The sequence below is a fragment of the Toxorhynchites rutilus genome, chromosome 2 (assembly GCF_029784135.1).
Source record: "Toxorhynchites rutilus septentrionalis strain SRP chromosome 2, ASM2978413v1, whole genome shotgun sequence".
Lineage (NCBI taxonomy): Eukaryota > Metazoa > Arthropoda > Insecta > Diptera > Culicidae > Toxorhynchites > Toxorhynchites rutilus.
The window spans coordinates 61,990,041-62,007,039 of NC_073745.1; the positions used below are offsets into that span (position 1 = coordinate 61,990,041).

General features: G+C 46.4%; 1 protein-coding gene across 1 annotated transcript in view; it reads left to right on the top strand.

The window, feature by feature from the left end:
* Window positions 1-16,999, top strand: part of LOC129768586 (cytoplasmic dynein 2 heavy chain 1) — a 35,392-nt gene that overhangs the window by 9,842 nt on the left and 8,551 nt on the right. The window contains exons 7-9 of the mRNA XM_055770332.1: window positions 3,489-3,571; window positions 3,630-8,026; window positions 13,250-16,960. Of these exons, the coding sequence (XP_055626307.1) occupies window positions 3,489-3,571; window positions 3,630-8,026; window positions 13,250-16,960 (8,191 nt within the window). The remainder of the gene's footprint in view (window positions 1-3,488; window positions 3,572-3,629; window positions 8,027-13,249; window positions 16,961-16,999) is intronic.

Below are 16,999 nucleotides of genomic sequence, written 5' to 3' on the forward strand. Positions count from 1 at the left end.
ATTTCCTGAACCTCTCTAGGGAAATCGGCGTTGCAAATATATGCAAGTCGATGGCACTTTTTTTATTGAAAGGATTATTTTTTGCCAATTCAAAAGCCAAACGGTTCTCTAGATCAAGCAGGTGATAGACTCCTGCTCCTGGACCGGAGTAAACACGTATGTTTCGATCCCAGCTTTGGTCAATAGTCACTGGAGATGTGCCGATGAGCGTTGAACGATAGAATACCTTGCCTTTTGGTTGACGTGCACTGTTCAACGTTGGTTTGGGCTGTTTTCAACTAAATATCAGTCCAGCTCTGCAGTTTTGTCTTCCAAATATAAACACGAGGTATATACAAAAAGTAAGGAGGTTTTTTTTGTGTCAGTCACACGATTTACTGAACAAAGATCTAAGAAGAATTAGGCTCACAAAAAATCGATCTTCATTTTCCCAACTAAAACACTTAAATTCCACTAGCCTAATTCTATATGGACCGGACCGGTTCCTGTTTGCTGACCGGTTCTGTTTTGTTGTTTGTTTTGACAGCAAAGTGACTACCGCAGCTCAAAAAAATGATAAGTGTGTACATCAGAAATTTTCAAAAAAATGCTTCTAACTGGAAAAATCAGGGGGTGTCAGTTTCACACAGTGTCCGTTTTACCATGATTTCCCCTATCACCGTACGACAACAACCGACCGACTCCATGTGTAAAGTAAGATTGACTCAGGTCACCTACCAATGTGTGTGTGTGTTTTTTTTAAGAGGTGAGGAACGCTTTACCAGCCTTATCTGGGAAGGGTTAACCCAGACGTTGAGTGGGGCTCTCACCCACTAAAACCAAATCCTCATTCCCCCCGGGACCACATCTAAGTGACTATTTCTGGGAGCGGCTGTGCTCATGCACTTCACCTCTTGTTCCCTTTTTCTTTCTTTTCCATTCTATTACAATTTTGCAGAATCCGTTTACCCGTCGAGACGTGTACCGACTAGGAATTGCCCTCCAACTTGACGTGCAACCCATCACAGTCACAATCACCCGATTTCTCTTCCCATCGGAGCGCCGATTAGGCATTGCCCTCCAACATGACGCGCAACCCGTCACATCTACTCTCGTGTGGTATGCACCAGCTTCAATACGCCCTCCTTGATACTCGCTCCTTCGCAACGACCATCGCAATAAACTAACCAGTATCCATTTACCTGTGGAGACGTGAACCGATTAGGAAGCGCCCTCCAACATGACGCGCACCCCGTCACTGCCACCCTCGCGGGATTTCTCTTCCCAGTGGAGCGCCGATTAGGTGGTGCCCTCCAACATAACACGCACCTCGTCACAGCTACTCTCGTGGGGTACCATTCGTTGCAACAACCGTCGCTGTTGCTCACCTTTCACAATCAGGCGTTGATTTGTGTGATTGCACTGTTCACGGCATTTCAGATCCTCTCGTCGCGACGCATCTCCTTTACAATATTCCCGACATGAAGTGCAGGCAGCTCCACACGCCTTGCGGTGAACCTGGGACAGACAAAAACGACGTGCTCCGGTGTTTCCTCCCGGACAGAGGGGTGACACTGTGTGCCGCCGATTACCGTTGTTACGATGTCGTCCGCGAAGCCCACAATCTCCACACCTTTGGGTAACTTCAGTCTTAGTACACCGTCGTACATCGTGTTCCAAACCGTTGGACCTAGGATAGAACTCCTGCCGAGATGCTCTTCAGTATCCGTCTCCTATCTGTGTTGCATATCAGGATCCGATTCTGGAGGTAACTCCTCAGTATCCTGTACAGGTAGCCAAGAACCTTCAATCTGTGTAGCGATTCGGCGATAGCCTCCTAGCTGGCACTATTGAAGGCGTTCTTCACATCGATCAATATCACTGCGCAGTAACGATCACCTTTTCGTTTTTGTTTAAGCGAGACCTGAGCTTTCTCGATAACTGTTCTAATAGCGTCCACTGTTGACTTTCCTTTTCGGAAGCCGAACTGCATTCTCGACAATCCGTGATCTCCCTCCGTGCATTTCACCAGTCTGTTGAGAATAACCCTCTCCAAGAGCTTTCCTAAAGTATCCAGCAAACAAATAAGCCTATACGTTGCTGGATCTCCAGGTGGCTTTCCTGGTTTCCAAAGCGACACCAACTTTTGGATCTTCCATTTCGCAGGGAAGAGACCGTCATCCAGGCATTTCTGTAGCACCATCCTGAACATGTCAGGGAAAGCAAGGATCGCCGATTTTAAGGCCACGTTGGGGATTCCGTCGGGGCCGGGTATTTTTTTTCACATTCAAACGTTTTGCCACCGCGATCAGTTCTTCGTTGGTGACTTGTACATTCTCGGCTTCATTCTCACCCAAGCGTTGAAGGCTCTTCCTGACTGGTTGATGACTGGTTTTCGGCCGGTGACCTTATCCGTGAGTAATTCCAGCATCTCATGAAACTGCTCCGCTGACCATCTTGGATAGCAACTACACATGAAGATTCCGTTGATTTCGACGATCACGAAACCTTCCTGTGAGCTCTCTACCACTTCTTGTGGTAGATGGTACCTTCCCATCACTAGTATCGCAGTCACCCCTGCTTTATCCGCCACCCAGTTGCCGTTATCTCGAGAAACTCGATACTGTTCTGCGATCATTGCAACGTTACACTTAGTTTCCGTTGTTAACTACCACAACAATTGCTGTGCTATGTCGCAATGATTGAGGTTGATCTGGGTAACCTCCATTACTGCGAATCCGCCTTCGCCTTCTTGTACAAAGGACATTTGAAGATAGTGATCCGTCGGTACCTGGGTAGGTGCGTACGATGGTGAGTTCTGAGAAAAACCGTCCGTCGATGAGAACGTGATCAATTTGGTTTGCCGTTCGTTGGCCAGGTGATCTCCATGTGACTTTATGGATGTCCTTTGCGGGGAAAGAAGGTTCTTCCGACAGCCCTAGGGAAGCTGCGATGTTTACGCATCGTTGACCGTTGACATTCATCTCGGTGTGCATACTGTCATGTCCGATCACTGGTTTGTACATGTCTTCCCTTCCATTCTAAGCATTCATATACTTGAAGACATCTTGATGTCTCGACGCGAGCACCTTCCTTTCCTATATTGGGTCTTCTTTCATGCAGTTCTGACATTTCTGGCAAAGCTCCTGCAGTGCTACGAACTGGATTTTTAGCGATCTACAGTACCATGTACCGAGCTTCCAATCGTCGTCCTCCTTAGGTGTAGCTGGCAAGACACATATTTCAGCTTCTCTGGAGTGCCACCGCTTCGTTGTGGAGCTCATTTAACGTTACCCAAGATGTACCGCGCTGAGACAAACTACTTCACATCCCAATCGCCAATATGTGGTAACTAGATTATAATCGTACGACACAACCAACCGACTCCAGGTGTAAAGTAAGACTGACTCAAGTAACCTACCAGTGTGTGTGTATGACATCTAGGTTGATTTCGTATCAAAACCCATCCTGAATGAACTAGGAATACCAAAATATGCGTACTATTTCAGACAAATGAAAATGCCGATATGACATTGTTCCGCGAGCGCCAAGGACAATGGAATGAGATAATCGACAAGCGTAACAAGCTAAGGTGAGTGTGCAAAGAGAATCGATGTTCTGGCGCTTCTAAATCTTTGTTTTTTTTGCAGGAAGCAAACTGAAAAGTTCAATATTAAAATTCCGGACGATTTTAACGCAACTTTTGAGAAACTTGAACAGGAAATTGTCGAGCAAGGAAAGAATTGGGAGATCTTCAACAACTTTCTTCAAGATTACGACACAATAGCATCGGAAGAATGGTCTATCTACCGGCGAAGACCTCATATTCTAACAGAGTTTCTTGCCAAATGGGAGAAAACCCAAACGCAGCCGGCGAGCGTTGCGAGTTCCCGTATTGTCTCGAACGTTGAACGCTACAAGGCATCGCTACCGCTACTCAACTCACTTCAATCGGATGCACTCATCGAGAAGTACTGGGCCAAATTGTGCCAACTGCTAGGCATCGACTCGAAGTCCCAGCATGATCTCTGTCTGGGAGATGTACTTGCCGTTTCGGAAAGCCTCCACCAACAAGCCGCCGAAATCCAATCCATCGTGAAGCAAGCTGGTTCCGAGCATGTCATTCGTCAAGCCATCGTTGAGCTTGAACAGTGGAGTGCAACGGCGATGCTGAAGTTGATCCAGCATACCGATTCCAAAGGCTCCACGATGGCGCTGATCAAGGATTACACCGAAACCCTGAACAAGATCGGAGACAACCAGTTCCTGTTACAGACGGCGAAGAATTCGGTTTCCTTCGAATCATTCACAGATCAAGCGGATATTTGGGAGGAGAAGCTGAACAACCTTGACTACATAATAACCCATCTGAACCAGATCCAGAAAAAGTGGATCTATTTGGAACCGATTTTTGGTGTGGGGACGCTCAAGCGGGAGGAAGCCGCTTTCAAGAGCATCGATAAAAACTTTCGATACATTATGAAGAAGATCGCAGACGATCCACGGGTGGTGTCCGTGAACAAGATCAACAATGTACTGTCGATCATTGAAACCCTCCAGGGGCAGATATCGCGCTGTCAAAACGCGTTGAGCTCGTATATAACAACCAAGCGAAATGCGTTTTCGCGTTTCTACTTCCTCTCGGATGATGATCTGTTGGAAATATTGGGACAATCATCGAAGGAGGCCATAATTCAGAAACACATTCGTAAGCTATTTCCGGGAATTTACAAGCTAGTGATCGAGGAGAGTAAATCGCTAATCGTAGCATTCTGCAGTGAAGAAGGCGACGAACTGCGACTAACGAATCCAATCACAATAACTCCGATGGTCGAGGAATGGTTGAACACACTGGTGTTGGAGATCAAATCAACGCTGAAACATCTAATCAAAAAGTGTTTGGAAAGGGACTCTTTCGACGAGGCCACTGTCCGGGAGTTTCCAATGCAAGTGATCTGTTTGGTGAATTCCATCAACTTCACACGCAGACTGGAGAAGGCTATCTCTGGAATGCAGCTAAGCGATTTCAACCATCAGGTACAGAAGGAGATCACCAAGTATTCAACACTCCTACACAAAAGTACCGATCATCTGACACAACTTAAGCTGCGTTCGTTACTCATAGATCTAGTCTATCAATCAACCACCGTCGATTACTTGAGCAACCATAACGTTACAAACCTGCAGGATTGGTACTGGCTTCAGCAGCTCAAGTTCTACCTCGATCGCAAAGGGATCGTCATCATTAAAATGGTTTACGCGGAGTTCGAATATTCTTACGAATTCCTCGGAAACTACAACAAGCTGGTCTACACCTCACTGGCTCACAATTGCTACCTAATCCTAACCCAGGCCATGCAATTGGGTCTTGGGGGCAATCCGTTCGGACCCGCCGGGACTGGCAAAACTGAGTGCGTTAAATCCCTGGGAGCCATGCTTGGGCGGCTCGTACTGGTGTTCAACTGTGACGAAAACATCGACGCAGCCGCAATGGCGTTAATTCTCTCCGGTCTGGCACGCTGCGGAGCGTGGGGATGTTTCGACGAGTTCAACCGGCTGCAGAAATCCACCCTATCGGCCATTTCTGCGTTGATTCAACCGTTGCAGATCGCTTTGAAGGACAAAAAGCAAGAGGTCATGCTGAACAACGAAACCGTTCCACTTAACCACCACTGCGGTGTGTTCGTCACACTCAATCCCGCCGGCGAAGAGTACGGTGGTCGTCAACAGCTTCCTCTGAACCTGCAGGCTCTCTTCCGACCGATTGCGATGCAGGCTCCACGGCCACAGCAAATCGCCAGGGTAACGCTTTTCGTGGAGGGCTTCAAACACGCGGAACGAATTGGCAGTCAGATTGTGGAACTTTTTGAGCTATCCAAAAAGATTCTCTCGAAGCAGCGTCACTACGATTGGGGCTTGCGGGAACTAAAAGCCATTTTGTCAGCCTGTGGCTCAGCGTTGAAGGTTTTCAGTGGGGAACTAAACTATGAACAGGAAGCAGGGTTGGCTGTCAACGTTATCAGATCCAGTACAATGTCCCGGTTAACTTTGTCCGACTGCAAACGATTCGATATACTGCTGACCAACGTATTTGCGAACATTGCCATCGCCAGCAATCAGAACGAAGAGTTGAAGACAAAAATCATAGATAGCTTCTCAATTCTTGGATATCAAGTCAACAACGGCCAGGTGGAAAAATGTCTAGAATTGGCCGCACAGCTCCAAAAGCGAATGGGTGTGGTGGTAATCGGACCTCCTCGTTCCGGCAAATCGACTATAATCTCAATCTTGAAAGAAGCTCTCGTATCACAAGGAAGGACAATCCGAGCCCATATAATCTCTCCAAAATCTATGAATCGTGTTCAGCTGCTCGGAAAGCTAGACCCCGATACCCGCCAGTGGACGGACGGAGTGCTAACCTCGACGGCCGTTGCCGTTAACACGGAACCCCGCACGGTCACCTCTTGGATTATATGCGACGGGGACGTGGATCCCGAATGGATCGAGGCGCTGAACTCCGTACTAGACGACAACCGACTGCTCACACTTCCCTCCGGCTGGAGGATACAGTTCGGTACGAACGTAAACTTCATTTTCGAAACCCACGATCTATCGACCGCTTCACCGGCAACCATCTCCCGAATGGGTATCATCAATCTGAATGCGGAAGACTTACCCTACCAGCTGGTTGTGGATGCATGGCTCACGAAACAATCGGCGTCCGATGCGATGAAATCGTTTTTGGAACAGCACTATCACAGAGCCCTCGATTGGATCGAAGAAAATAAACTCCGACCAGCAGGATATTCTCTGGCAAGTCTGGCGGAGTCCGGATTGGTAGCCTTGGAGCATGCCCAATCCAGTGAACAATTCTGTGCGCATCTGCTATGTGGGTTAAATGGGATACTCGGTGCGAATGACAAAAATCGGCTATCCAATCAAGTCTATTCGTGGGCAGACATAGCGGTAACCGACAACTCTTCGGCAGAGTACCACTACCACAACAGTTTCCGCGATTTGATTGAACTATATAATACCGATGAAATAACCGGATCTTATATAGTCGAGAACGTCTATTCGAATGTGCTGGTGAGGACACCTCTCATGAAGCTCAGTGGTGAGCTACTGAAGCGGATCATCAGTTCTAAGGAACGTAAAGTAGCACTTTTGGCGGGGCCCAGCGGCAATGGGAAAAGCCTTCTACTACAGACAGTCGTCAGCGAATTCAACGGGTTCCAGCTGGTAACCATCAACTGCAGCGCACAGCTTACGACATCTAGTATTCTGAACACGTTGCGGCAGAACTCGATAGTCCTTACGACGGTAAAGGGTAAAGAGTATCGTCCAAAGTTCTCCCGAATCATCTGCTATTTCAAAAACATTGACCTGTGCTCAATCGACGGGTGGGGCACCTGCGAAGTCGTTGAACTGCTGCTACAAATCATCAACCGCAACGGTTTCTACTCGGAAGCTCTGGAGTGGATCAGCGTCTCCGGACTGCAAATTTGCGCCTCCCTGTCTAACCTGGCTAAAGCTCACATTTCACCCCGTTTTCTGTCCATTTGTCATCTGGTGCGGATGGGATACCCCAGCGACACCGACCTGGAGAGCATCATAAAAAGCATGATTCTACCGATCTACAACCAGCTCGGGAAGAGCACCATCAAGCTAAATCTCAACGATCTGGTCCGAGCGGTCATGAGTGTTTATACCGAGATCCAAGCTCGCTTCAACCGCGGCGAGGTTCTGCACTATCGATTCACACCCAAGATGATCGAACGGTGGATCAGTGGTGTTCTGTACTACCCCGAGGAGAACTTCGGCCAAGCGCTGAGATTCGAGTGCAACCGAATCTTCCGAGATCGTTTGGTGACGGAAGAGGACCGACAGCTCTTCGACGAGATTTTGCGGGACAACTTCCGAATGCTGCTGGATATGGACCAGAATGCGGTCTTCGTTCCCAACCAGACTCAGAAGGATGCTGGGTTGCAGATGGTGGATAGGGAGTTTCTGAGAGAATCGGTCGATCAAATAGTTTCGATGTGCAGTAAGTATGGTCTCATATATAATCTAATATTGCGGTCAACAAACGAGCACTACTCTTTAGAGCTACTTTATTATGAAAATGATTATAGCTAAAATTAATTGGGACATAAATATTGGATGCTGACATATTCCAATTATTCCAATAACAGTTTGTTCCAAAAATATATATGATTTTTTTTTTTCATTTAGCTTCGTAGTAGAAAAAGTTTATTAACCATTTGCGAATATCTGCTCTCAGCCTTCACAGCAAAGAAGCAGCAAGGGATAGGATATCAATAATCAAGCAATTCAATTCACTTGGCATAGGTATCTCACGATGATAGGTTAGAGGTTAATTAAGGTAAAATTTCAAATAAGCACATTATCTTCTATCAAAACATTACCATTTGTTTAGGGGCAGATAATCAATCCATGTATTGATCTATTGTTCATGCATTGATTTGCTCTATCAACGATAACGAACCTTCGATAAGTCAACAATGAAGGCTCTGTGGTCTAAGTTTTTGGTGCTGCGGTCGTGTCAACATTCTCCTCCCCGAAAGAATGAATGGAACCATCGTTCTCACCACATCTATCTACAATAAGAACCGTTAGTTTTTGGTCAGGTCTCCGAAACAATTCACTAGATGTTTGCACCAACGTCTAACGAATTCGTCCATCGCTGCCCGGAGTCACTTCTACAATTCGTCCACGTATCCACCCATTTCGTCTGTTGTCTTCGATCACAATGACCGAGCCTACGTATTGGATATGCTTCGTCTCTTCAATCCACTTAGTGCGCCTGATGAGGTTGGGTAGGTATTCCGGGACCCATCATTTCCAGAAGTGTTGATACGTTTCTGGATCAAGTTCTAAGATGCATTAAGATCATTCGCAGAGTCTTCTAACTTTGTTGTTGGCTGCACGACTTCAGTTCCCAAGATGGAGTGATTTGGAGTGAGTACTTCTCGCTCTGCAGAGTGCAATGATAGATACGTGAGCGGACGCGAATTGACTTCAGTGGTAGAGACAGTCAGTAGTCCCTCGTTTTCGAGTTTGCCATCCTATGGAATGCATGTTCTTGATGGAATGCATCATACACTCCATCTTGTGGAGGTAGGTAGGTAGAACGAAGAACTCCTCTGTTACGGTGTTGATGAACGTCGATGTTTCGTCCTGCTCGATCAACTCGATTTGGTCCACTAGAATTCGATCCGCTCCGGTGAAGATCCATTATCGGAGTACATTTTTTTCGGCGTTCCTCAGCGACCGATGAAACGACTCATGCAGGCGATACAGTTCTTCGTCGATAGATCATACGCAACCTCAACTTCGGAATGTAAGAGAAGTAATAAGACACACTCAAGGTTTTGTTGGGATCTATTTACATTCACCAAGGTTGATCCGAAGTAATCGAATTCGATTTAGGTGAATGAGCAAATATCAGGTGATAATTCTTGGAGTTGAAGGCTTGCTTGCCCCATGTGCAGAACGCTATATTCTCTGTCTACGGTGCAAACAGCCCAGTATACCGCGTTTTGGTTGGCTCGTTCTGTAATGTACCCACGCGGTTGTCGTACCTGGGCAAAACACACAGTTCAGATAACTCGACGATTCCAAGTCCCCCTTCTCATCTTGGTAGGGTCACCATCTACCGATTGCCGATTGAGCTGGACGCTCTCGTGATCTTCCTTTCAAGATCATCTAGGTCAGTTTTGCTTCATTTGACTACTCAGTAGGGGAATCGAAGCTGTTACCGAAGCGTACCATGTTCCCCACGTTCAGGAAAGTCTTTAGGACACAGTTCACTTGACTCAAGAACTTGTCTCTCAGCTCCTCCTTAATGTCGGAAAGATGAGTCCCGGTGAGCTGTCGGAATCCCTCGTAGCCTCCGGATTCCGTGAGTTGTCATTTAAGCAGATGGACACAACGGCGCTTGTCGATACCGAATTCCATGCAGATGTCTCTGCTTATGTGTTTGAAAGCCTGATAGCTACACCTAGACGCTGGCGGGGATCAGCGTAGACCTTGTAGAAGGTATGGATCACTTTTTCCTGAGCACCGTCGCCATACCTTATCTTATAATCATGATCGTTTCTCTTGGGCGTCCTAATGAGAGGGTTCAGTTCCAGACAAAACCAAAGTGGATTGAAAGGGTCACCTTGGAACATCCCTCTCTTTATCTGCAGATGCAGAGACGTGCCCCCTCGCATGCTGCAGGAACTACACGACAAAGTGAATGGGTTTAATTGATCTCAAATAAGCAGGACGAGAAACGAGTGAGGATTCAGAAGCCTTACTATACTCGACATAGACCAGCTTGTTTGACTATGGCTGCGTCAATGATGGCCTGGTCTTTGCAGCCATGAGTGTTTTTCTTGCATCCTTTCGGTTCTTCTGTTGTATTGCTCGAAGTGAGCAGAAACTTTGGAAGATATGATGCTACTTAGCAGTTTGTATAGACTCGATAGGCACGTTATTGGTCTGTACTTTGAAGGGTTCAATTTGTTGCAGTCTTTCCAGTCGAAGAAGGTGCCGCCATGGGTGTCGAATTCAAAAAGATTGCGTGGGTCATGTAGCATCTTGTTGAAGCACTCAGCTAGTTCTCTACACCATTGGCGCCCAATGCAGCCCAGTTCATCGGGTACCGCGGAGCTTCATGGATATCGTCTTCTCTTACGATGATAGCTGACATTTGTTCAATTTCACCACAACTCTCCTACTTCCGTCTTAAGGTGATATTCTAGTGTAGCGACACGAATTACGGACGTTTTATCGAGCTTCGTGAAAATAAAACAAAGAGTATTTCAACAATCCATTATATCATTATTTGTTCATCTACTAGATATATTTTGACAAAATGGCGGCCGTTTGAAAAACAAAATGCGGTTTAAAACGTTTTTTCTTACGTTTCCCGATTTTTTAAAAAAATAATAAAATTTTAAAACTATCATTTTTTAGAGGTTCATGCGATAGAGAGACAGGTTGTATTCATATAAATTCCACCAGAATCGGTTCAGTAGAACTTGAAGTATCGTGTACGCTAGTTTGAAAAATCTAGTTTCGAGAAAAGTTCATTGGTATGGCCGTACCAAGTTAGATACCGCATCACTGAAATGGCTTTAACTCGGTGAATAAAGGGATTTTCTAGAGAACATTTTTGAATGCCTAAGCTACAAAAATATGAAGGAAAAAAATTGATTTTTTTCAAATTTTTAGATTAGAATATTACCTTAAACTCATTTGCCCGTCGCGATGTTGTACTGGGATCCCCTTAATATTGGCCAAGAAGTTCCCCACGTCGCTGATATCTTCGTTGTACTCGGACTTCTCGGCGCTTATGTGATTGTAGAACGCTTTTTCGTTTTCTCTAAACACCCGATTTCGCGTTTGGAGCTTTGTTGAGTCATAGTAACGTTGCAGCCGTTTTGATAAGATGCTCAATTGTTGAACTAGTGTGTCGAGATTTTCCATCAGCTGTGAGCTCCAACTTGTCAGCCTGCGGGAGCTCTACAATTTCGAAATCCTGGGGCGCGACAAAGGCCCTGTGTCGAGGAATTGTGTGATCGTTTCGTCGAAATGAAAGACCCGATCACGTAGTAAGTGTTCATCTGGATGTGGATCTACTGACTTCGCGCACTGTGGCCTCTACTGGTGCTAATGATTCGCGAACCCCACTCACGAAGGAATTGCTCAACCATACTGAACTTCGTCTCGATACATCACTTGCTCTGTTGTTCCTGGAGATTAGTTCCCTTCGCGCCTGCTGCTTGATCTCATCGATTCCTGTACGGGAGAGCATATTGTTGCGTACAATCGTTCTACGTCTCACGTTCCTCGCGTTTTTGTCAAGCCTCCCGACGAACTCCGGATACCGGTCTTCGAACACTGTGAGTATTCGAGGGCGACCGCTCATGTCCGTCTCCAAAGCAGTACAGATGTAATAGGCGCGTTTTCGTGTGCCTACATGATCCGACGTCTAGTGGTACCCCAATATCCAGACGACTGTCGTCTGGCATTCGTTAAACCCCACTCACTTTTACGCCCGTTCCAGGTCCAACTCCAGTTCGGGGGCCCTACTCGGGCAATCGGCTTCTAACTATTCTTCGTAAACGCAGATCCTTTTCTGGGTGTGTCCTCTTTGCCCGGGAAACAGCGGGGTGGTAAAGTATTTTGGAATCCTACACTGCCAGCAAAATGATTTCAGAGCGCCACCCCTAATATGGGGAACGGACGCACTCCTAAATCCCCAGTGACCACGGAAGGTTATAGCGCCCTGACTTGCTCGCACTCTCACTAAGCCACTATCTATCACCCGATCGCGGAGCCAAGACCAGCTGTGTCTTTCCAGTTCACGTCCATTCAAACAAAATGTCATCAGATGATCTTCGCGGATGTGTGAGTTAAGTTACAGTGGAGACCAACAGGCAGGCTCACTGTATTGACTGTGAAATTCCAATAAGCGCTGTTACATAATCTCAGGATGGTACGACTTTTTGGTGTTTTTCAGGTGCATGCTGATCAGCCCATGCAGAGATCTTGTTCTTTCAAGCCTCAATCTTGTTCACGCGGCTTTTGACACTAGTCGTCTTCTTCCGCTAACGACATTTTCAGATTCCTCCTGCGAGTGCTTTTTCTGAAGCTCCAGTTGCTTCCTGAAGAGTTGCGTCCGTTCTATTTCTTCGTATTCTGTCAGTCGCTTGATTCTACTTGATTTTACGTGAGCCATCGTACCGATGGTACTATTATTGGCACGGAGAGACATCTAGAGCATCGAGGCGACGAGATTTAATTCTCTCACATTTTATTAGGAGCAATAATTCACTTATATTCAAACCAAATTTGTTATAGGCCGGCTAAGAACGTGGTTCTCCGTAGCCTAGATGGCTGCGCATTCGCATACCAAGCGATTGTGGGATCAATCCTAGGACCCTCCGTTGATTGATTGGCTCTCCAAAGCCTAGAGGCGGAAGAATCGGTCAATCGGTCTTTATGAAACACAATCGATTCGGAATTTTTCAGCCTCTATTTTAGGGAATTCAAGCAATAATTAGGAATAAAACCTGTCTGTAAAATTATTTTATTGAACCTACACAAATTTTAAATTGTTTGCTCCTAGTTAATTCACTTTTTCAACTTGAATAAGTCGATTACAGTGAAGGCACTGTGTACCTTATCATCTATGATGCGGTCGAGCCAACAATCTCCTATTGCATGAATATATAGATTTGGTTTTGTTTTCTAGATTCCGAAGTGATCAACATCGACATTCCAATGTCGGAAACCTTCCTCGACACGGTTTCCTCGATTGTGCGAGCTCTGTCTATGCCCCAGACAAATCTAGTTCTTTGCGGAAGAATCGGTTCCTGTCGTTTGGAAGCTCTATACATCGCTACCTCTATGCTGAAGATGAAGGTTGGCTTCCCCCAGACTTCTAAAGGCTTTTCTCTGGCTGATTTCAACAACGACTTGAAGATCGTCATGCAAAATTGCGCTCTGGAGAACGAACGGACCGCGTTCTACATCGACCATTCGCTGATCGAGTACATGGAAGATATCATGCGAACTTGCGAAGCAATTTTAGAAGGCGCAGATCTGACCGACTTCTTCGGAGACGATCTGGAAAATTTGGCAAACCCTCTGAAGGCGCACGCAGCACTCGAATCATTCCAAATGTCCCTTTCGGCCTACTTTCTACAGCGTTTGAAGAACAACTTTCATCTGGTGATTCTGTTGGAGCAATCATCATCGAAAATACGCGATCTCTTCGAAAACTACTCCGCCCTTTATCAGAAATCGGAGATGGTGTGGATTCTGGCCGACAAAATCATTCCCTCCAGTTGTCTCGTGAAATATCTCGCGAATATTGGTACTGAAGGTGCTTCAGCAGCTAAAGTCGTACCTCTACCGACGTTCTTCAACGATCTGCTCGATGCCGATCTCACCGAGTGGTCCCGTTCACCGAAGCGTAGAACCCAAGCAGTTCGCTGCTACCGACACATCTACGACAATGAGAAATCCAAGAAGGAACAGCACAAATCAAAGATACAGATTGGCGTTGACAAGCTCTCGGAAACTCATAAGGTCGTCGAGAATTTGAAACGAGAAGCACAGGACAAACAGAGCGCGTTGGCGGATAAACGCAAACTGGCCAACCAATCCCTGGAGATGATTTCTTCAACCATGAGAAGCGCAAACGATCAGAAAACCGAACTACTCGAATTACAGCGAGAAACGCAGGAAGCGAGCGTCAAGCTGATGGAACGAAAGAAAGCCATCGAGGAGGAGCTCAGCCAGGTGGAACCCATTCTGAAGGAAGCCAGTGCCGCAGTGGGCCAAATCAAAACGGAAGCCTTGTCGGAGATTCGCTCCCTGAGGGCTCCCCCTGAAGCGGTGAGAGATATCCTCGAAGGTGTTCTCCGACTGATGGGAATCCGTGATACTTCGTGGAACAGCATGAAGACGTTCTTGGCTAAGCGGGGTGTGAAGGAGGACATCCGTTCTCTGGATCCGGTAAGAATTAGCCCGGAGAACTGTGCGGCGGTTGAGAAATTGCTGCAATCCAAAGCGGACTCGTACGATCAGAAGAACGCGAAACGGGCATCGGCTGCAGCCGCACCTCTAGCAGCTTGGGTTATCGCGAATGTTAAGTACTCGAGGGTCATCCAAAGTATCAAGCCGCTGGAAAGGGAACAAAATGAGCTACGGGAGAACTTGGAAAAATCTGAAACTGAAATGAAGTCTCTGTCGAGCGGGTTAGACAACGTCAACGATAAGGTGAAAGGGTTATCCGAACAGCTCAATGTTTATACCCAGGAGGCGGCCATGTTGGAAATCAAACTAGAGGACGCCAAACAAACTCTTCATTCGGCAGAGCTTCTCGTCCAAAACCTGAGCTCAGAATACATCAGCTGGAGTGAGGAACTTGGGCAGCTAAACCAAACGATAAACAACATGGATAAACGGAGTTTCCTAACGGCTTTATGTATAACTCATCTGTCACATCTGACTTTTGAAAAACGGAAACATAAGCTTTCTGAAATATCGGAACACATCCGGGAGCAGTTTTTCGACTTGGATGAGCTAGTGTCCAACCAGGATATGATTATCTGGGAGAGTATGGGACTAACAGCCGACCAGCAGTACCGAGAGAACGCCATCATGCTGAATTTGTTCCTATCGCTGCCCTATGGAACCACGCCTATCCCATTGCTCATCGATCCCACTGAGTTGGGTCAGAAGTGGCTAATAAACTATCTGAATCATCTGAACCGTACACTAGAATTAACAAGTCAATCAGCCGATCGGTTCAGCTACATTCTGGAATTGGCAGTCCGTTTCGGTAAAATACTCGTTGTTCGTAACGTCGCCGCAATAGAACCCCCTCTGCTGTCACTTTTCTTCACTCGCATTCACAGCCGATTCAACAAACGAATGGTGCAGATCGGGAATAAGTTGATCGACTTGCATGACGACTTCAAGCTTATTCTGGTAACTCAAAACGAGAACCTCCAGTTTGGAGCTGAATTACAGGCCCACTTCATGAATATCATGTTCACCACGACAATCGCTGGACTGACGGATGTTTTGACCTCTAAATGGGTATCGGCCAAAGATCCGGACATTGAGAAGAAGCGGATCGAATTGCTACAGGAAGAAGGTCGTCTGGTCAAGGAGAAACGAAGTCTGCAGGATAAATTGCTTCAGGAGTTGTCTTCCTCGCAGGGGGATGTTTTGAAGAATGAACCACTTCTCAACACCCTTAACAGTATAAAGATGAGCGCGAGTTCGATTGAGCAATCACTGTCTGAATTTTCCGAAATACGAAGTCAGCTGATGGAACACTACAATCGACGGCGAGAGTTTTGTGTCTTGGCCGCTACATTCTATATGGGCATAAGAAAGTTCTATAGTCTCGCTGTCTCAAAATTCACCACCATATTCTTGGGAGTGATCGATAACGAGAAACATGCCAGTGTTGAAGAGCTCTATAAAATCTTGGTTAGGCGAATATTTTCAGTCCTGAGTCACGGCATCCCAAAAGATGACAAAATGACCCTCGGATTGAATGTCTGCAAACAAGCCTTTCCGGAATTGCTTCCCGAGAAAGAATGGGAGTCATTCGTTCTTAATTTCACCCATGCCGAACAAGCTGCAGATCAACAAATTCCCCATTGGATCAAGTCCGAATGTGTTCCGAAAGTATTGGCTCTGAAGCAACAGCACTCCGAATTGTACTCGAAGCTCAGTCTAGACAACGCCGCCGCATGGCAAAAGTACATTGACTCCGATGGAGCTGCTATACCGGCAGCGGTGACTGATTTTCAGGCGATCCTGGTAGCCCAAGTTCTCCGACCGGATCTACTGATCCGCACCATAACCCGATCAGTGCAAAATATGTTGGGACTTAAAACCCTCTACACTACCCGACCGTCAATAAAGCTTCTATCCGAGGAGAGCTCCGCAAACGAACCCCTTCTCCTGATAACATCCTCTGGCGTCGACCCGTCGGAAGAGATTCGAGAACACGTCAAACAAACCATCGGACTGGCAAAATACACCGAAATTGCGATCAGCAAAGGTCACGAAGCAGAAGCGCTGAAACTAATCAAAGAATCCGCTGCCACGGGGGGTTGGGTTTGTATCAAGAATATCCACTCCGTGCCCCAATGGTTGCGCCATTTGGACGAAGCATTAAAGCTGCTATCGCCAGCTGAGGGATTCAAATTGTGGTTGACGTCGGAGACGGACAAGAATTTGTATGAGGTATTTGTCAAAAAATGTAACAAAATTCTGTTTGAGCCGCCCACTGGACTCAAGTGTAAGATGAAGCTACTGCTAGAACAGCATGGTGGTGCAATAACGAAGAAGCGTGACCACAAAATGATCAAGATGTACGTGGGACTGTTTCTGCTACACTCGATTGTTCAGGAACGTCGATCATTCATTCCACAGGGTGAGTAAAACTCTTTTTATCTACTAATGTCACAATTTT